We start from the raw sequence: 22,102 nt of genomic DNA on the forward strand, positions 1-22,102 counted from the left end.
ATGGATCTACAATCTTTTTTTTTTTCCTGTTTTTAGTTTTTGTGCCTGGGCTTGTTTTGCATCCAAACAAACCTTAAAGGGGGGCTGCCGCTTCATTGTCACTTTTGTGCCTGTTGTGTCGTGTCACATTCAGACTTTACAACATGGTTGCGGGGGCGGGCGGGGCGGGGTGGGGGGTGGGAGGGGTGAAAAGAGACGGGCCTCCGTGTAAAGTCTGGCAGAGTTAAGGGCCTGATTTCGACGTCTTTTTTTTCCCCCAAATCCAGGCAAAGATAGATGTATGTGTCGCGCTGGAGAGGGAAAGAAAGGGGTGGGCAGAGGGAGAGTACAGTCACTCGCTCCCTGAAACAGGGCCTCATATTGTAACAGGCAAGTTAAGCTGCAGGAAGGGTGTAATACACAGTGGAAGAGACACACACGCACACACATACACAGCGCAGACCACATTAAGCAGACTGAGCAAAATAATTACCACCTCCAAGCGAGCGCACAGAATCCGACCGACCACTTCAATACACGTCAAGCTGTCATTAGCATGGGGGGGGCGGGTGGCAGAGGTTTAAAAAGGAGGGCTGCCTTTGGCTTTAGCTTCTTTTCAACATTGAACCTTATCGCTGGTTTTTCAGTGACTAAAACATGACCTCACCTTTTGGAGGGAGCCGAAAGGCCTCTGCGGTGGGTGCATTTCCTGTTTGTGTGACGGGTCGCCAACCCGCCCTCCTCAGATCCAACGCTCGGTTAGGATTACCGACTCTTTGTTGTGGTGAAAAGAAAAAGCACAACCGTAAGTTGTGGGCATCTGACCACGTCTAGCCTCCCGCAGCTGCTTTGCCAATGCAGAGAAACCAGGCTCTCCGAACAGGCATAAGGACACGAGCACACCTACAAGGTGTAAATGGTTCACAACATATCTTTATTCCCACCCTGTTCTGCTCAATCAATGTGCAGGGGAAACTCTTTGGCATGTTACTCGAGTGTTATTAAAGAAAGGGAGGGTTCTGCGCCGGGAGTAAGCTGCTGTCTGTGATTGTCTGTAATCCATATCCGACAGCGGCGGGTTCGGCTGCAGGCTCACCTGAAAGAGGAGATCTCTTCTCCGTTCGGGAACAAGTCCAGAGCAGATCTGCGGAGGCGTCAGTATGGAGAGTGATACATTTTAATTTGAAAGGGTTTGTGTGTGCGTGTGTGTGTGAGTGAAAGGGAGAGTATTAACAGCAGTTGCTCCATTTCTGTTGAACATAAACACCTTTTCACCTCATCCCCATCTGCTCCCCTCTCAGTGTCCACTTAATAATCCTCATTCCCTGCTCTGCTGAGCTCATTGCTAGGTTGTAATAGGTAGTTTAACCTAATTTTTTTCATTTGGGGATTTAATACCAAGAAGAAGTATTTGGTTATTTAAAAAAGGCAATAAATGTGAATTATTTATGAAGTAAACAAGACAAAAATATGTTTCAAAACCTCTGGACGGAGTTAAAATACGCAACAAATGTGTTAACTTTTACTGTTTGACATTAAAAGGACTGGCTTTCTCAATATTGTAAAACTGACTTTATAATAAATTTCAGAGAATTCATTGAAATTAACCCGTCCCCCTCATGTCTCGCCATCTGCAGGAAGCCCAACGGAGATTATCGCAGCTCTCCAGTATCCAAGGACCAGAGCCGGAGTCCCATTGAGCACATGGTGGTGCCTGCCGCGCTGGGCGTCCACAGCAACCACCTGTACAGCCACGCCCACCACCGCCATCACCTGGCCAACCTAAGTGTACTGGACCAGCCGCTGGCGCTCACCAAAGCCAGCATGGTGGAGTCGGCGCGCAGCAGCATGGCCACGATGGCCTCTGTGCCGCACACTGTCAGTGCCGTGGAGCGTCAGCAGGTGAGGGCCGTTCATCTCCTCGAACGCGTCAGGAGTTTACATTTCCCTCGCGTTCCCGGTCAACCCATCTGGGTGAAGATACTTAGCTAATATAGTGCCAGCTAGCACTGCTAGCCGGCTGTAAATACACTTAATGCAACGGTCAGAGTCAAACACAGCGAGGCAATAAATCAGGACAGAGACAGTGGCGGCCGTGGGCTTTGCACGGGCGCGGCCGGGACTTACATGGTTAGAGCCGTGAGTTTCCCCTGTCATTAGCAGCACAACTCCCGGCATCCACTCCTCCGTCGACAGATTCAAGTTGGCCGATGTTCTGAGACATTCGCCGGTGACGTCGGACATTTGTGCCCTTTCTCCAGGGGGAGTGGACCGGGTTAATGTCCCCTCCGGCTCTTCATTTCGGGTGCATTCCCTATGACGCCTCCGTAACGGTGCACATGGGTTGATCTCATTTGACGAAAGTGCATTTCTCTATGTTTCAGAATCGCCCGTCGGTGATCACGTGCGCCCCAGCCAACAACCGCAACTGCAACCTGTCCCACTGTCCAGTGTCCCACAGCAACTGTTCAGGTCTCAGCAACAACTACAGGCGGATCAACAGTGAGTGAACACACACACACACAGACACACACACACACACACACACACTCTTAAGTGTTGAATATGACATTTTTCCAGAATGTCACCAACCCAGATTTAATTAAATATAGCAAATAAAAGATTTAAAATGTCACATCACACAAATGCACTGGTGCCACATCCTGGTCTCCACCTTCGGTGTTGGCCGTTAAACTCAAGTTAAATGAGACTTTTCACCCGTACAGTTTGTCTCACACGCTGCCGTCTTTTATCTCCACTTTAAAAAGTCCCATAAACGTGAGCTTTAATTGGCCCTCCGTGTTCCGGGGCCTGATAATTACACTGTTCTTTTTTTACGATCCTTCAGGAATCTCCACAAACTCATTTGGTTTAAGAGTGAAGCATAAATCAGGAATTTAATATAAAACTCTCAGTTAGACGGTGAAGTGGATGCCCCCCCCCCACACACACACACAATATAGACTTTGAAGCTGTAATGTAAGAAATTGCCCTCTGGAGATTGTTGTTTCTTGTTCTAACCCGAGTGCTTCTTTGTACACCCCCTCTCCCCCACAGCCAACACCGCCTGTGACCCGGTGATCGAGGAGCACTTCCGCCGAAGCCTTGGGAAGAACTACAAGCAGCCCGAGCCTGCCGCCACCAACTCCGTGTCCATCACGGGCTCCGTGGACGACCACTTCGCCAAGGCGCTGGGCGAGACCTGGCTGCAGATCAAAAACAAAGGGAGCCCCTCGTCGTCGAGCAGCAGCCCCAACTCCTCCCCCGACAGTCGCATGAGCAACCACAACCACTCGCCCTCCGTGGTCTCCTGAAGCGGCCACGCATACCAGAGGGATGTTTCCCCGCTTCCCCCGCCACATCCGCCCCTCCGTCGTCACGGCTCCACCCTCGTCCCTGTCACTCCGGTCTGCCCTGAAAAGGAACTCTGGCCTGCTGTTCTGCAAAATAAAACACACACAAAAACCCCCGACACCTTGGACCCCTGCTCTGGTAGTGGATCAATCAATCAAGCAATAACAGAGGGGTTGTCTCGTTCTCTGCCAGATGAGTCAGTCGTATCACGAGATTTGAACTCCGGGGAGCCGCTCATCTGCACGTCGAGCTTGCAGCGTCTGTAGTAATATGTACATAAAGAGAGGAGAGGCGGCGTTTTGACACATTTTCTTTTCTTTAACCGTAGTTTTTGTGTTCTGCTTCTGCAATACAGGATGCCCGGCAAGGAGAAAACAAAAGTGGGAGTGATTTGAGAGAGGGAAAGAAAAGGAAAAAAAAAACACTGCGAGGAGGAGGGGGGATAAACAAAGTCACCAGAAAACACCTGACAGAGCTACCAAAGAGACCTCAGACGTTGAGGTGTCACACCCCCACCCCGGGAACCACAACCCCCCGCGTTCGCATTTCAGAGAAACTACAACAAACAAAATGTGATCAGATGGCACATGTACCCGGGTGTCATGTGACCTTCTTAGACAGAAGCCTGCAAATTTACATCATCTTGAATACACACATATATAAAGACATAGCAGTATCTAGAGAATCAACAACTCCCTTGTCACTCTTAGATGTTTGGTTTTGGCATTTAAAGAAAAAAAAAAAGTTCAGACTTAAAGGATATATGCGAATCATGCCAAAGCATCACCCCTCCTCCCCCCAGTGCAGGCCCTGGCCAGCCGCGGTGGCGTCACCAGCCGCCAGGGTCGACCGTGGTGCGTTCAAGGCCGGGCTTTGATCCGTTTCACAGGGCGAGGCTTCTGACAGTAATGAAATGCTGCGTGTCATTATTGCGGTCGGGGAAGAAACGATGATTCCTTGACAGCGGGCGAGAAGATCATACGATCCCTTCAAATACACCTTTGTTTTTCGTAACTCTTTGAACACAGGTGTGTTGTTGCATTATATCCGCCCCCACCCATGTCCCCTCCCCGTTCACTGTGGTTTGGAGATTTCTACAGTTTGAATGGTAAACTAATGCTTTTACAGATGCATGTTTTTTTTTTTTCTTTTTCTTGTTTCTTTTTCTTTTTTGTTGTTGTTTTTGTTCTTTAATAGCTGGTATCTATTAGTGTTTTAAGCATTTCAACCTTAACTACTATTATCCTTTTCAATCAGACGTTAGTTGTTACTTAGTTCGTTTTCGGTAACAGACATAGACACTATACACTCACTGCTGGGTCAGTCGTACTCCATTATTAATATTGTTATCGTGATTATTACACTTTAGTGTCTCTGCTTTCCATTAATACCCCGTAGGGTAACACACGTTGCTATGCCCCTTTGCCCAATGCTGCTGTAACGGAGCGGCGGCCCTTCACGGTGTGGAGCTGCTGCTCGGGTGCAGCTTGGAGGCGTCAGTCTGTCGGCGGTCGACGCACCTGCGCAGCGAGCGGGGCCTTGTTTCCCCAGAGAGGCGTCTTTTCCGCAGGTGCCGATCTTCTTTGTTTCCGCGACTCCGTTGCAGAGACAGGGCAGCCGTCACGCTTTTTGGAAAACAAGGTAGAGCCTTGAAGGAGGAGCTTGTGACGGAGGCGCATCGGCACCCAGTGGGTGTGCACGTGTCTCGCCGCGGCAGCCAAGACTTAATTGGTGCCTCCGAAGCCAACAAGTACATTTAAATGCTGGCGTTGCAACAGAAGATGTGGCTGATAATTGGCATAAATGATTTAGTTAAATCAGAACTGCAGCGTGGTTGCGGTTTAGTGCGCCCACGTTTGTACCTCAGTACTTCGTCTCAACAACGTTGTCTAGTTACTGCAGTGAGGCAAAGTGGTGACGGTGGTTGTGAGATACGTAGAACAGTAGGAGAGCCGGCGCTGAGGCGTCACACATTCCTCCTGTAGGGAACCTTGTGCAGGACTCAACCGGTGACTCCGTATCTGCAGACAGAGCTATTACCCGGCCGGGATCTGCTGTCCCACTGTTGCCCTGCTGACCAGCATACTGGCCTTCAAGCAGCATCACCTTCCAGGATAGCGCGAGGGGAGAAATGAGTGCCGGGGGGGGGGGGGGGGGGGGTTTGAGGCTTGGAGGCTCACCCCTTAGCAGAAGTACACAGTGAACGGCCTTATTTAGTTTACACACACTAGAGATTTCTGACTGGGACGCCACCTCAGCATCCTAGAACGTCCACACATTCCACACGTTACAGAACCAGAACAGATGCGAAAGGGGAAAAGTGGGAATCAGCCATAGTGAAACATCTCCGACACGGAGGGGCCCGAGTGGGATCGTTTGGCGGCGGGGGAAGGGGGCTCTGGGGGCCACCCTCCAGGAGCTGAGCTCCTGAGAGCCACGGCCTGCGAGCCACCAGACCTGACGGCCACAAGTCCGCGGATCCATTTGATTTGGACAAAGTTGGCAAAATGCTGGAAGCCAGGAGAGAAAGGGATTTGGTGTCCAGGACTTTATTTTTTCTTTCTTCTTTTTTTATGTTTTCTCTCATTATCCTTTCACTACCACCCAGTAGTTAGAGGGCTCTTTCTGCTTCAGCACACACTCCCTACGCAGTGTAGGAAAATCACTTAATAAGAAAAAATACTTTTTTATAATAGGTAACTATAAGACCATCATTACGCTGTGCGTAACGAATGTACAGAGAAAAAAAAATCGTAGGTATTTTTTTGAAGAACAATTTGTTAATGATATGTAGCTATTTAATTGTTTTCCCTGTCCTTATATTGTAATCATTGCATTTTCTTTTTTGTAAACAAAAAAAAGTTGATCTTTTTTGTTTATAGTTTGTCTTGTTAGAGTAAAGGTTCAAGTGCAGGAACACAGTAAATGTATGAAACCACACAAAAAAAGCCACTGTTCTGTCGGTGACAATCGCTACTTCTGACTTCTATGACTCGGGGGATCACGTGACCGGGCCGAAGTTTAACGAGTCTCTCCGGTTTTTGCCGAGCCTGACTCGGAACATTAGCCCGCTGTGCTAGCACAAGCCCGCCGCATTTTTTTTCAACCCGAAAGCTCCCCGTTGAAAGCGTATCGCTGGAGTAGATACTTGTTGTTTGTTTGTTTTTTTGTTAAAACTATATCTTATAAATCGGCAAACAAGTGACCCGTCGGATTAACTTCGGCCATCCAGCGACGGGCGAGAACATCCGGGGATTTGGAAAGCGAAGCGCGGCAGACGCCATTTTGTGTCAAACCGAGTGAATTTGGTTCCCCGCCCCGGACCGCATTCCCCCCCTTTTTTTTTTGAAGTGGAAGTAGCGTGTACTTAGTGGTAGTAATACTTTGAACTGTAATGAAAAAAATGTATCAAGAAAACAGTCAATTTGTGGCTCTGTGTCTCCAGCTAAAAAGGTTTTGGCAGGCCACCTTTTTTTTTGTACGTAAGTAGCCTTCATGAACAATAAAGTGCTTTTAAACCACCGTCTGTCTCGCTGCCTCGGTGTTTGTGGTTGTGCAATGGCAGCCAGTGTGGGGGTGGAAAAATGTTTTCTCCCTATTTTTTTCGGGGTCAAATTGAATTTAGATAGAGATAACCAGTGTGGAGGGGAGGCGTGTAGAGTCATGAGGCAATTACACAAAACACCAGATGGGGAGAGACAGTAAAACATTAAACTGCATTTCTCTTAAATACTTGCGAACCTACTGGAGTATTAAGTCACTCCCAGTAAAAACACAAAAAAGTACAAATTCAATCTCAACTGAGTAAACACCGATAGTAGTTGAAGAGACAGAAATAATAATACTAGCATCTGCGTGAAATCGATCCATGGAGGTCTGCTTGTCCTCCCAACGTGAGGCCGCGGGTGGTCGCCAGCAGGCCGGGGGTCCTGTTGGCCAAGCGGCTCTTTATCTGCCTGGAAACACGAAAGCGTGAACACGCGAACACGCAAACTGGACACGGTGAGTCACCAGCCGTGTGTGTGTTTCATTTTACTATTCGGCTCGCTTCTGCCATTTTCTAAAAGTGAGTGAGAGGCTAATGCTAGGGGGCTTACGCGAGTAAGCTAACAAGTGGGAAGAGGTGTTGGCTATTTCGACCAAATAAATGAAAAACCGTACATTGGCTGTCCAAATGAAACAATATGTATTTTACCACAGAGGAGCTTCTCATTGACAGTGTGAATTTTGAAAACTGACTGACCAAAAACCATCAAAGTGAGTGAGACCCTAATACTAGGGGGCTAATGGTAGCAAGCTAACCAGTGGGACGAGGTGTTGGCTATTTCGACCACATAAATGGAAAACCGTACATTGGCTGTCCAAACGAAACAATATGTATTTTCCCACAGATGAGCTTCTCATTGACAGTGTGAATCTTGAAAACTGAATAACCAAAAACCAACATTTAATAGTAAGTAGACATTATAGTTCACGGTACAGATAATAGGACTGTTCCACTTTCGCTTCCGCCACACCAACAGGAGAAAACCCGTAAACCGGTCATTGTAGCTGTAATGCCTTTGCCTCAAATGTGGATTACTTCATGAGTTTTGTGTAACTGTGTAAAAAAAAACAACAATAATAATAATAATAACAAAACGATGATAACCCCCGCCCCCCCTTCAGCTGCTCCAGGGTAGCTTGTCCGGTCCGTCAGATGCTCTCGTCGTCGCTCATGTCCCAGATCTGATGGGAGACAGAGGGAGACGGGAAGAGACGTCACTCTCGGGTTGTGTGACTTGCAACACGGCAAGATGGGATGCATCTTTTCAATTAAAAAAACAATAAAATTAAAGTCTGGCCGTTCACTTTAATTAACTGTGAAATTCCGAGAAAGAGCAACAACTCAGTTGAGGAAAACTATCATGTCTAGAAGAGTGGGCGTGTGTTAGCTTAGCACAATGAGTGACAGCCTAAAGTACCTGGGAGACCCAAAGGTCTTCAAACACAAATTGTTTTTCCATGTATGCAGGATGAGACTTCATTCACTCATTCATTTATTCACTTATCACCAGGGTGAAGAGAGGGCTGGAGCCAATCCCAGCCGACATCGGCTTGAGAAGCCGGACGGATCAGCTGTCAATCAGACATCCAGCCATTCATCCTCTCATTCCCACCTACGGACAATTTAGGATTTCCTGTGAACCTGTCGACTGCCTTTGGACTGTATGAGGAAGACGGAGAGCCTGGAGAGAACCCAGTCAGGAGAACATGGTGACGCCACACAGGGCATGTCCCACCCAGGTGAGTCCCACTGCACCACATCCCTTCAATCCCATCATCTACGGGACCTAAAATCTCAATATGTCTGCACGGTCCGAGGTGAGGAGGAGGAGGGATTAGAGTATGTCTGTAATGGCAGAGGAAGGTTGTCTCGTCGAAAACAAGTCAGCAGCTTTAAAGCTTTGAGTTCCCCCCGGCAGCAAATTGTATAACAGCTTGGAAAATCATTAGACACAGCCTCAGTGGAGACTTTCCTTACCAGGAAGTGACAGTAACATGTGACTAAAACACACACACACATACACACACACACGCACACGGACCCTCCTCTGCAGCACTGTGTCAGTAAACAAGGCGTTCTTCAGCGGGGCAGCAGATTCTTCACATTCTCCCCCTCCGTAAGACGTAATTCACATACCTCTAACATTGTCTGGAATGTTACACACACCCGCCGTGTGCGCACACACACACACACGGCTTTGACACATACATGCTGCATTCCTCAGAAAGTGCTGCTTCACAACTGAGCTGAAATGTGAATTCCGGTGACGCCTGGGGAGGCCGCAAAATAAACCCCACATTTTTTCTTTATAGCAAAAAGTAGGCGTTTTTTTTTGGACAACACTTTGATTCAGCTGAATCGCTGCCTTTTATAAACTCTTTTTTTTTCGCAGAAATCTGAAGGAAAATGTGTTTCTAAATGCTTACAGTTGTGGCTAACCGCGCACTCGTCTGCTTTTGGCTGCCTGTTCTGCAGTGAACAGGTGACATCTTCCAACACCCCCGAAACGCCGTCATGTGACAGTTTTGGCAATAAACAGGGGCATGCGGGTTTCAACAAAGAAAGAATTTGGAAATATTGACCTCTCGCTGAAAATATTTGCCGTCACATCAGTCGGCAGAGACCTGGTAACGGCGAGGTTTCATTCATTCGGCCCATATAACTGAGCATGGGGAAGGCTCTAACCTGCCGCCTGTCGATCACAGGTTGGCATTATTGCATATTAAAATGCAATAAGAGAAACCCATCTCTCTACACAACAGTGGTTATTATCTTCATATGATACGCTGATATTTTACTTAAACACTGAAAATCAGGCAAAGCGTGACTGGAATGAAATCAGAGCAGGATCCCCCAGGGCGCCGATGCCGGGCTTCTCCAAAATCATCAAGAAATTCCTCAGCGTCCGCGAGAAGACAAGCAGGAAAGAATCTGAATTAGGAACAAAACACATATTAAGTATTTCCAGCTACAGAAACGGTGTCTTTAAAGGTCGGATCTGTGGTTGCGTGTCGTAAATAGTGGTCTCGCTGTTGTCGCCCCGGAGACAAACGGGTGTTCGTGCCGAGGGGCCGACTCTTGGCTTTCCTAAGCTCAAAGTAAGAATTACGATCAACATCAAAAATGGAATAATTTGACATTTTTTCCTCTCAGAGTTTTGAATCTGAGAAAAAGTTGACGGGAAATAGTTGTTTAAGGTCTTCGGCGAGGAAGAGGCGGTCCGGCCGCTTCCCCCTTTCAACCCACATCCCCTCCACACTAGCACACATCCAGGAGGCCGTTCTCTCCCTCTTTGTTTTTGTTTTTGTTTTTAATTCTAAAACAGAGTGCACTGTGAGAGCGGAGCGTGGAAAATCGGGGACAAATTCATATCAAAGCTGGACGCCGGGCATTTCTGCTCCACTGCTGCTGGCGAGCGAGCATCAAAAGGCCGGCGAGCAAAAGAGCCCTTTGAAAGGCGGCGACACTGGAGCCCCTCTCTGGACGGCTGCCATGCTGCACCAATGCCGTGTGTGTGTGTGTGTTTTTTGAGGAATCTTTTGTGCAAAATGAAAGCAAGGGGGGCAGAGAAAGGAGGTGGCCTGGAGGAAGAGGAGGGGGTTCACCTTATGTAACATCAGTGGCTGCGGCGAACAGAAGCCCGTGTCTTCACGACCCCCCACCCCCCCCCCTCCGGCTCTGCTGAAATATTTACCTCGGTTGCGGCAACACATAAGCGGCTTCCTGTCGAGCCGAGGTCACCGTGAATTACCAGTAAGGGCCGACCAATTAGAGAGCTTTTCACTCCGCCGGCAGCTTTTCTTCTCCGGCACCAAACAAATACGGCCTGAATGTAAACCAACGGGCGGAGGAGGGGGCGGGAGGAGGCGTCGACTGCAATCATTTTAATAAGAAGCTATCCGGTTACTTGGACGTACCATTTCTGGCACCTCCAGAGCAAAGACGCACAGGGCCACGACAACGACCCGCGAGGTTCCTGAGAAACCGATCGTATCTGCGACGAAATGACACGAATGTCACAGAAGCAGCATCAATATTTGAACTCCTGCTGCTGCAGTCCTTGTTTAAATCACTGAGATGCAGACCCATCACCGATATAGGGAAAACGAAGAAATAGATCCCCGTCAGATTTGTCGGGAGCATTCGTGCTAACATGCTATTTAGCAGCTAAAATAGCACACGAGATATCTTAGATCTTAGGTTGCTTTCCCATTTCAGACTCTTTCACCTTTACTTGCTTCAAAGCAGCTCAAGACATCTGTTGTATCTGTGTTTGCAGACAGCGGCCCCTGCCACCCGCACGGAAAACACTCAAAAGTCGCTAGCCATCTCAAGAGCGGCGGATCTTCCGGGAAAAGCTACAGGGAGCTGCAGCCGAGGTGGGTGACGTTCAGCTTTTTATTTGATAAAAAGCCTCATGGGACAAACAGCTGAGCGAAGGTCTATGACAATGCCTGTTAGCTGCCGCTAACAATAGCATGAGCCAATGTTTACTACATGGGCACGGGATTCAAGTGTTGTCACAACGCCCTGATGAGGATAGAAGCAAAAGGGTGGACCTCTCAATAATCTGAGGGCTTTTGAAGGCTATAATCCTCCTTTCTCAAGACCTGGATTATCTGAGGTGCTCGCTCTCAAAAGTCATTCCGATGTGACGGTTTCATCGTGCAAAGATGGCCGCCGGCTTTGCGGGGATGCTCATTATTTCAGGTTAACGTTTTTCTTTTATAGGGATGGTGCGTCTCCGTACATGGTCACCTTGTTACGGTTGCATCGTGAAGGTGTTTGTGTGTGTGTGTAGTTGGCAGTGGTTACCATGGCAACTGAGGGGGCAGCTCTCGGGGAAGCGATGTGGAGTGCGCTACCGTCCGAGAAGATGCACACAGTGGTTTTGTGGGGCGCAGAAATAAGCACCAGAGTAGAGTATAGGCAACGTGTTCAAGGAAGAACTCTTTCCAAAATGTTTTTGTTCACCGTTCACACTGCCATCTTGGCCCGCGACAGCGTCGCGGCAGGAAACAGATGCACGCCACACCGTATGAAAAGACAGAGTAACTAATAGGTTATAACAGGCTACTGCACAAAAAGGAGGATTCATAGGTGAAGGTCAAGGCTGGCGTTCATCTGTCCAGGGCGCTCAAACCTACACCGTGACGGCGGCTCAACGGGATTGGCGCGCACACACACACACACACACACTCACTGGGCATCTTCCAACAGAAAGCTGTCTTATCAGTCCAGCACCTTGAGCCGCTAGATTCAAAAAATTCCCCCCCAAAAAACTAGACACATATGTGATATGTGATATGTGATGAAGTCGGTGCTGGGATGTGTCTAATTACTGGACGGATGTATTTGTAGTTACGCCGAGGTCGCCGGACTGACAACCGATGATAATGGACTGAATGCATCATCGGCTGGAATAAAACTGACCTAAATAATTAGCATTAATAACCTGGCTTTGATTTTACTGATTATTTGGCTGCATTTCAATGATCCCCAGCCACTATTTTCAACACTCTCTTGTGAAGTTGTTTCTAATTAATCACAGACGGGGGCGTCCTTCTAATCAGAAGGTTGGCGGTTCAATCCCTGGCTCTTGGTCAAGACACTTGAACCCACCTGATGGTCTTGTTTGCGCTTTGCATCTCAGCCGCCATCTGTGTATGAGTGTGTGTGAATGGGTGAATGTCCTTCCATCCGTCCATCCACCCTCTCTCTGCCTCTTGGGTTTTGTGGGCAGCAGCCTATCTAGAGATCCAGACCTTCTTCTCCCACTTGGTCCAGCTCTTCAGGAGAATCCTGAGGCGTTCCCACCACAGACATGGTCCCCTCAGGGTGTCTCCCCTCGGGTGGAACGTCCAGGAGGGATCCTGACCAGATGGAGCCACCTCAGCTGGCTTCTCTTGATGTGGAGGAGCAGCAGCTCCGATCCCAGCTCCTCACCCTTCCTCCAAGGGAGAGCCCAGAAGCCCTGAGGAGGAAGCTCATTTTGGTCGACGGGCGACTGTGATCCATAAGCGGAGACCATTTATTTGATTTATCGCTCGGAGTTCTTCATGGAAGTGCCGTGCGGGAAAGGTTTCGGGATTTCATCGGGTCATTTCTTGGCACAACCATATCTTCCAGAGGACTTTCCAGGTCTTGACAGATCCAGGTCTTGGTTGGCACCGCCCTGATCTTCGAGGCCACGCCGACTCCGTGTCCGAGAGGTTGTCAGGTTTCTTTGGCCGCCGGCTCGGGCCCGACGCTCGAGGCTCGTAACCTCCGGCTGGTTAAAAATACCGAGGCTACTTCCAGGAACACGGTGGAAGCGCGGGTGGCCCCAGCGGGAGCCCAACCTCTAAACCCATCCGAGCAGGCGGCGCGCACAACCACCGACGGGCCTCGCTATTAAACACACATCTGCTTTACATATTAGAAGTGACACCAAAGCACAAAGTGGGGTTTTCATGGCGCAGACTGGCTCCAGCTAATGTGCAATTAGCCGGCCACACAGAGTGATGTGGTTTATGGACGCTGGATGGAACACAGAGACTGAGCGGGGAGAACATCAGGAGATCCACTCCGACAAGCTCTAGGGCGGCGGTCTTGCGAGGCTATCGGAGTTGCGAGCGACCGGCAGCTGTCACGCGGCGCACAGCGAGCAGCTCCGGCTTGGAGAGCAGGAGGTTTCAGAAACTTCCGTCCTCTCCTGGTTTGCCTCGGACAGAAATACAGAGAGGGCGTCCGGGAGGCTTCGCTCACGTTCTCCTCCATGCCGGGTTCTCCGTTCTTCCGGCGTGACAAAGGGGTCGGCGAGTATCTGGAAAACGCCGCCGACGGGAACGTCTGAGTCGTCCTCTTCCTCCTCCGAGGAGGTGCCGGACTTTCCACTTCGCATCAGGCTCGTTAGCCGATCTCCAAGAGAGCCCGTCTCACACGGAGGAAACTTTCCGCCCGTCCTTCATGACGTTCCAGATATCTCCAAACTGACTGCTGCGTTATTAGATTAAGAGATGTTCCGCACAAAGTCTCTCATATGTGAAAAACAATGGAAAGAGCCAGGAGGAGGGGGATTTCGCCGTTGTGTTTGCACAGGTTACATTAGCAACCATTACACAACACGCTTTAATTACCCCCCCGGCCCCCTGGCCCCTCCCATAAATGCGTTGTTTTAACCCAGCGGCCCGCCAGGAACAACTTTATCTTCATTCCTCAGTCAGCTAGAGTTTCTTGGGAGCTTTTCTTCATGTATCTTTCATTTATTCATTATTTAACCCGCTTATCCTGCACGTGAGTCACACCAGCTGTCATTGGGTGAGAGGGCTCCACCTGGACCAATCACAGGGCGACATGGAACCATTCCCCCTCTCATTCACCTCTTCTTCTAGACCTCCTTTCCTCAGCATCCTTCTACCCAGATCTTCACCATCCCTCCTCTGTCCGGACCATCTCAGAGTGACCTTATCTCCAGAACATCTAACACACGCTGTCCCTCTGATGGACTGAACATCAGGTATTTCATCTCAGACTCCAGCTTCATCCTGAGTCTTCTTTGACTACCTACAAGAACTACACACCTTCCAACACAACTTCCTTGCCGGTTTCCGATGGCGTGTAGAACCATCGGAAACCGGCAATTAGTTCAAACTTCACAAAGAGGCTGGTTTGTCCCCCTTCGAACAAATTATCTAACATCTGTTCTCCAGGAGGAGGTGTTTGATGTGTGAACCCGGGTTGGGGAGGGGGGCTTCTACCCAGAGGAGGATCTGGACACACGTGGCTCCTGGTTCAGACCTGGTTCAACGTGATTGATGCGTCAGACATCAAACGCCCAGTGTATCTGTGTGTGTGTGTGTGTGTGTAGACTGTTCACGTGTATTGCTTTCACAATGTTAAAGCGGGTATATAACTCATACATACACATACATGCGTATCAATGTCACTATATCTTAGATGAGACACACACACACACACACACACACACACACACACACACACACACACACACACACACACACACACACACAATTTCCACTGTGGATTTGTTTTTTTCTCCCCCTGAGGAGAAGCAGGCCAAGATGGCAGCCATGATACGGTGCAGAAGCTCCCCAGGTGGGGATTATCTGCTTTCAGATGGAGCCTGGAACCTCCTCCGAGGGTCCAGGAGTCCAAGAACGTCTTTGTGAAGGTGTGAAAAAAAAAAAAACTAAAGCTGATAAGATGACAAGCAGAGTGTAAGCTTGGGATCGGCTGGCAGATCGGGCTTTCTGTGACGATGCCTAAAAGGACCGCGTCCTTTCTACTGGGTTAAGCTGTCAACTGTCGACTCCGTCGTCATGAGTGTGTCTGAAAGGCTGTAAATTTGTTCTTTTTAGCCAGAATTATCAGTCGTATCAGTCAGCGGTCTTCAAACAAACACACACACACACACACATCTGTGCTACAGAGGCCGAAGGGGTGCTGAGTGACCTCGAGCAACCTGCCATGGCAGCGCGGGGCGTTCCCGGTCACATTCCTGTAGCACCATGTGGCGGTAAAGGGCAGCAAGTAGCCGTCAGCGGTGGGCAGCTCAAATCAGGGGGTTGGGGTTGGAGAGGTCAAAGGTCACTTCGAGGTTCTTAAAGACAAAGAACAGACACCCGAGAGATATGATCTGAGGTTCTATGGCTTTAACAGATGAGGCTGGGAGAGCCAGTGTTTGGAGGCCGGGTTGTTCAGCAAATAACACACACACACACACACACATCGTTGCAATGCATGCTGGGTAGTGTGTGAGTTTGCAGGATTATGCTAACCTTAGCGATGGCCCAGCCAGATGCTGTACTCCGAGGCGGCCGTGCTTGAAGTACGTGAAGTACACATCAGTACTGTAGTACTCTAACGTAGTAAAGTGTTTCACAGAACAAAAACACCCAGACTATTTCCTCATCTTCATCATCGTCTCCATCACGGCTTAAGTTCCCCAACTAAACTAAACACAAACTCCCTAAAGCCGCCATGTTGTTATCGATCCCAGTGAGCCTGTACATGTGTGTGCTTGTGTGTGTGTGTGTGTTCACACGCTTGGAGTGCGTCACCTCCCGCTTTCGGGTGGAAGGAGGACTTTGCCTGGAGGTGGTGGTGGTGGTGGGGTTCACAGCCGGGGTTGGACCAGTAGTGATTAGACTTCCTCCGGTTCATTCAGCGCAGGAAGTCGGCGTGACGTGGTCGGGAGTGATGGAAACATGAATCCCCTCGGTGTGTGTGTGTGTGTTTGTGTGTGTGTACGTGTTCTATTCACTGGGATTTAGGACAGGAAGAGGAAGAGGAGATGGGTGGAGACAGGAAGTGCAAGGAGGAGGAGGGGGAGAGGGGGCACCTAGTAACCTGACCTGCTTCTCTGATACGTCCTGCCTTTGGATTCGATCAGATAGCAGAGTGACTCCCACCTTCACTTTCACCAGGAAGTCCATTAATTATGACATCCTTCTCGTGGACGAGCATGAGTGTGACGCATTGCTCCGCTGGTCAAACGGGAATCCATGATCGACAGATGAGGTAGGGGCGCCCAGGAGGCGTAGCACGTAGGGATGAGGAGGAAAAGTGAAAGCGGAAAGAAGGGGAGATGTTTCCGAGGATCTGGTGGGAACGGGGCTGGTGTGCAGGTCCCAGCTGAGGCCCCCCCCCCTCCCCGCCCGTGTTTTGATAAACTCCCGGGTCCCGGGCTGATCAAACAAGCCCCGGCACTGACGGCCCGGGCCTCTGAAGAGGAGACGGAGAGAGGAATCCTGTTTTCCTTCCTTTCCTCATTTCCAAATCAAGCCTGCAGGGTGTTTTTCTCCGTCTTGTCTTGTCCACCTCCACCTCCGCCTCCGCCCCAGCCCCCGGCGCCGTAAAGCCCAGCTACAACAACAGGCCGGCCTCTGCGGAGCGGCAGCTGAGCCCCGCTGCGTCTCCACAGACGCTCGCCCGCTGTTTACTCTCCTTTCCCCCCAATAATTCACTTTCTCGGGATTCTCTCTCCATCAATTTAGACACAACTGACGCAAATCGTCCTCTTTCCCGAAAGCTGTGTTTTCAGGACGCCCGTCAATTCACACACACTCGCTTCTACCACTGTTTTATAACTTTTAACTTTGCACAAAAAACTCTTAGAATATTATTATAATCATGAATATGATATATTATCATTTTCAAATGGAGGTTTTCCCCAAGACCGGCCCACCCCTGCCCCCGGATCGGGGCGAGACCGCCGCTTCTCACCTCGAGCCTCGCTCTGGTTGCCAACCAGCGTGCGGCCAACACAAACTGGGATGAGCCATTTTTGAGCGTGCAGCTAACCAAACGGCAATAACGCATCAGACGTGTGTGAGACGGTGCGTGTGTGTGTGTGTGTGTGTGTCGCAGCTCGTCGAGACCTGCCCTAGGTTTAATTAGAAGCGCGAGTTGAAGCCAAATGACGTGTGGTCAGAGGAGCAATCAAACACCAGTAGGGCCCCAAGGGGGTGTGCACGTCCGCACACACGCACACACACACACACACACACACACACACACACACATACACATACACACGCACAAGAGGGAAACCTTTTGATCCGGAGGGAGAAACAAAAGACTGGAGGTGTTTTTGCTCTTTGAACCGACGACCTTCTCATGGAACGGCAACCCCGTCCGGCACAGGGATAAATCAATACATCGTGGGCGGATCGGGAAACGGAAACCCGACGGCTTCCAACCATTACACCGGATCACCCTGCAGAACCCCTGGTAGTTTGAACGTCAGATTCCTTTGGTGGAGGCTTGATGCTGTTTTACCCTTAGCTGGATTAAACTACCTTCAGACACACTTAATATGGCTGACGAGACGAGTTTTACCTGAATGTTGAAGATGCGTCGGTGTGTGCATCGAAAAAGAGATAAATAAGTGTGCGTGTTTAAGTGTGTCTCCATGGCGTAGACAGTTCCCAGTATTTACACTGGCCAGTTAATCCTCTTGGAGAGGTGTTCAAAGTGTGGGTTAACGCGTTAGCTGGCTGTCGTTTGGCAGTCCATAATGAACGGGGGTAAACACGATATCAAGGATATCTGCAAAACTGTGTGTGTGTGTGTATGCATGTGTGTGTGTGTGTGTGTGTGTGTGTGTGTGTGTGTGCAGTCATTATCTTCACCCAGGGCTCGATGCTATCAGTGCCGTCCATGTGCTGTGCAGAACAGCACTGGGGGGGATATGATAAGAACTAGCATTGAAGCCAAATGTGCTGTTTGCGTGTGTGTGTGCGTGTGTGTTCATCTTTTAAAGATAGATCCAGGGCTGATTACCTGTGGGGCAGCCACAGTAACACACACAGACACACACAGACACACACACACATGCACAGAGTCAGGTTTCCTACAATTGAGGGGACATTAGCTTGAGTGACCCTCTCCAGCTGAAGGCCGAGCCCCCTCCCTGCCCTCCTACCCGACCTCAGCCTGACCTGAAGGAGCCGTCAGACAGTTAGTAATAATTATGTCAGAGAAAGCAAGGCCCTCCCAGCGAGGGGTAGCGCAGGTCTTTAGCGTAGCTGGTGAAGCTAAACCTCCACAGCTTTAGCTTCCGTTCCTTAATGAGTCCATTGTTAACTCAGTGGATTCAATTTGAGTGTGAGTGAAAGAGTGAATGGTTGAGTGTCTCCATATGAGTCTATCAGTGGCCATTCTCTCAGCCAATCACAGCGGGGCAGGATTAGCGTAGATAAAGAACGCATGAATGACTGAACGATTTGTCCATTTAGTGCAAAATGCTAGCACCGGTATCTTTTTCGCCTACGACGTAATCTTCCATGATTGGCCGATCTAATTCTTCCTGTCACGGTTGCGCTCAGTCATCTCACCGGGTTCTTATCCTCCTCAGGAGGAGGCTGCAAGTCGATGGAAATACTTCTGCAAGGAAGGCAAGAAGGAGCTAAAAGAGGGACGGCTCCTCGCTGTGTCTCCACCCGACCGTCCGTCCATACATGCATACATACATACATACATCTGGCCGGGTGCCCGGCCGCGCTCTGGACTAGCTGGCGCCGGGGGGGGGCTGTGTTTAGAAGTAGAGACGCCACAAATTTTTGGGGGGCGGGGCATCTCCTATTTATGACGCATGAAAATGACCCCTCCGTGATTGATGATTGGTAATTTTGTATGAGCCTCTTTGGGCTCTTAGACGTGGGACAGCTGGAGTGGGTGCCAAGCCCCCCCCCCCCCCCCCCCCCCCCCGCAAGTAAAAGTTAGCCCACCAGAGCAGCGTCTATGCATCGTGGCGGTGGCGGCGGCGGGGGGTCGAGCTCGCCCTCTGTTGCTTTTTTTAAAAAAGCTAAGTGGTGGCAAACATGGAGGAGGAGCACAATGTAATACCAGTGAACATAGTGAGTGGGTGGCAGAATTTAATATTTTTTTTTATAATGCACCGTACGTATCCGGGGTATTTATATGTGACTGGCATTTGGCCGAAGATAGTGCAGTGCAGACGCACCGCGAGGGGGAGGGTGATGATGATGATGATGACATGGCTACACACTTGACCTCCACCACAACGTTGAATATGTCATTGAACAGGTGATTTTGTCGGTTTTGTCAGTTCGAATTTGTCCGGCGGTGTTTCGTCACGTAAGGAAACGGGCGGGATTGATGAGGCCAAAACACATAACACATAACACATAACAGCACGAGCGCGGTTTAGACGACGAGCCGCAGGAACGCCGGCGGGGGCGGAGGAGGATCCCCCCCTGCCCCTCCCCGGCGGAGATCAACGCTGCAGAAAAGCCTCAGATCCCAGAGACAGCAGCAAGAAAGACCAGGCCAGAACCACCGGGAATATCCTGGTCAAGGAATGTGAGCTAACGAATACCGAGACGTCAACAACGGGAAGCCACCCTCAAATAGCAAAGTAAAAAAAGGGGTAAAAAGTTAGCGGGCCAGGTTATAAGTCAAGCCAGTGACAGACATAAAGCATCTGGATTTAGCCTCACAGGGAGGAAAGAGATTTAGACTATGTATAGGACTGTGTGTGTGTGTGTGTATGTGTGTGTGTGTGTGAGACACAGACACCCTGGATAAAGGGGGGGGGGGGGCACTATGTAAAGAAAGGAAGGATCGTCGCACCGCGGAGGGATAAATGTGTCTGAGATGCAGCCCTTTAAATGAAAGCGATTATTATTAGCCGCGCAGGAGATTGTCAAGATGGCATAGTTAGCATACATGCTAAACATAAACACACATACTTGGTAGCGGTGATACTCGATGACACTGGTGGACATGCCTGTGTGTCTGTGTGTGTGTGTGTCAGTGGATTGACTTCTATTAATATGCAATGTAGGGATATATATGAATATTTTATTGTTAATACGAGTATTAACCTGCAATAAGTCTCAAAATGATAGCGGTAACAACGTACTGGTTGAGTAAAGATTAGTTGGAGGGTACGGGTTGGAGTGGCAATCACTAGCTGGTCAGTCGCCTGAAAATGAAATACAGATGGAGCCAACCGAGAAAATGATTTCAACACCTTCAGTCCAAGAGCAAAGGGGCGTCAGCGGGTCCAACCCAATGGGTTCATTATTCATTTCCTCAGATTGGAAGTCTTTTCCGCTCCTTGAGAAAATAAGGCGGTTTCGGGGGTGGGGTGGGGCGGAGCCTCTCCAAAGACAAACAGGGTCTGACAGCGGAGCGGCCAACGAGCCAAAGCCGGTGTAAATCAACAGCCCGAGACAAACACTCAGTCCAACTCATCTGAAATCTGAAACCCAGAAGGACTTTCAGGATCCTCGCCCCCCCCAGCCCGGTCACATGGGAGGCTGTGCGGCGCACTAATGAAAAACCAGGCCTAATATGTTTTCCCAGAGTCCATCTGGTAATGATTGTAGCGTGGAGCAACCGTAGCTGTGTTTGGATAAAGCTCTGACATACATGGCCCATGTGTGTGTTTGTGTGTGTGTGTGTGTGTGATGGGACCATGTGACTAGAGGCTGCAATGTGTGCGTCCACGCAAGCTGGCGGCGGCCCAACACCGCTCAATCAACTTCACGGTCACGGGAGCGTCTTATGCAGGCGTGGGCGGATCCGCGGTGACTCAGCCTGACGGAGGTCCTTATCGCACATCTGGACCCCCCGCTTTGTCCCCCCTTTCTCTCTGACACGTCCCCTCGTCAGGACGGGTGACCCAATCCAACCCCCCGTCGGGGTGGATTGGTTATCTTTTCGTAGCAAAAACAAGCCGTCATCAACAGCTTACACAAGACCGTATTAGCGAGGCTTGTTGTTTTGTATCAGAAACAAAGAAGGAGGAGAATGGTGCACGTCAAGCCACACTCCTCCCAAAGGTCGCGGTCTGAGTCTTGTGACTTACTGGCAGCTGAAGGTGGGATGGGAGTGGGACGTGAACTCTACAGAAGGACCCTTTATGCTCAAGGGGGGTCAGGGGGGTCACACATCCTGTTTGGGACTTCCACGGTCTGCACAAGTGGAACGGGAAACGCACTGGATGGGCGACGCGGCCCACGGAGAGCGACGATGGGGGGAATTGAGATGACATGATAATCAGGAACTGGAACCGACTCCCACTTTCTGGTTGATGATTGGAATGTATCGATCCCAGACGATAAATATCAGTACAGGATTTGTAAACACCCGTCAAATCGAGTGAGGACTGAAAGTATTTCTGAAAAACCCTGTATCACTTTGGCGTCTTTTGTCACAACAAAAGCAGAAATGGTGGAAACCTGCGTCTCTCAGGCACCCCCCCCCCCCCCCCGGGACTCAGGGTTAGTACGTAAACGGGTATGTCCGCTTCAAATGTCGTCCAACGCCACCGTCCACATGCCTACATTACATCGCCATGGTTGTTATACACGCATCCACTAGAGGGCAGTGCAGAGTCTACTTCCAAGTTTAGACCATAACAAAGATGGCGGCTGCAGAGAGCAGGAAATGTACATTCTTAGAAAAGAGGCGGCGCAGTGGACGGCGGGCTCTGTACGGCCATTAGATACATGTGGATGAAAAATTCTTCTCTTCGGTCATACTGACACCACGTTCTGTTCGTCTTCTCTGTTGCTTTCGCTGGTTTTATGCTGCAAAACAACCCTCCCTCTAGACTTCTGTTGGTACCGCTCCATCTGGCTACACATCCACGGGATCCAGGAAAACGTAGAATTATGTAGGAAATGAAGGCGGATGAATAATGAGCACAAATTAGATGGACTCTGCAGGTTGTTTCCAGGACTGCTA

The 22,102-nt window shown here is 49.7% G+C and overlaps 2 protein-coding genes across 4 annotated transcripts in view; one reads left to right on the plus strand and one right to left on the minus strand.

The window, feature by feature from the left end:
- The window catches only part of vgll4b (vestigial-like family member 4b), a 30,398-nt gene extending 23,545 nt beyond the window's left edge, over positions 1–6,853 (plus strand). For both annotated transcript variants that reach the window (XM_086149653.1, XM_086149652.1), the window contains 3 exons: positions 1,617–1,881; positions 2,364–2,481; positions 3,037–6,853. In XM_086149653.1, coding sequence (XP_086005779.1) covers positions 1,617–1,881; positions 2,364–2,481; positions 3,037–3,293 — 640 coding nt within the window. In that variant the 3' untranslated portion in view covers positions 3,294–6,853. The remainder of the gene's footprint in view (positions 1–1,616; positions 1,882–2,363; positions 2,482–3,036) is intronic.
- Positions 6,854–7,763: 910 nt separating this feature from the next.
- atg7 (ATG7 autophagy related 7 homolog (S. cerevisiae)) overlaps positions 7,764–22,102 on the minus strand; it is a 31,703-nt gene continuing 17,364 nt past the window's right edge. For both annotated transcript variants that reach the window (XM_086149650.1, XM_086149649.1), the window contains exon 19: positions 7,764–8,061. In XM_086149650.1, coding sequence (XP_086005776.1) covers positions 8,029–8,061 — 33 coding nt within the window. In that variant the 3' untranslated portion in view covers positions 7,764–8,028. The remainder of the gene's footprint in view (positions 8,062–22,102) is intronic.

Source organism: Fistularia commersonii, chromosome 7 (genome assembly GCF_037954325.1).
Source record: "Fistularia commersonii isolate RoL2024-O1a breed Wild chromosome 7, RoL_Fcom_v1.0, whole genome shotgun sequence".
Lineage (NCBI taxonomy): Eukaryota > Metazoa > Chordata > Actinopteri > Syngnathiformes > Fistulariidae > Fistularia > Fistularia commersonii.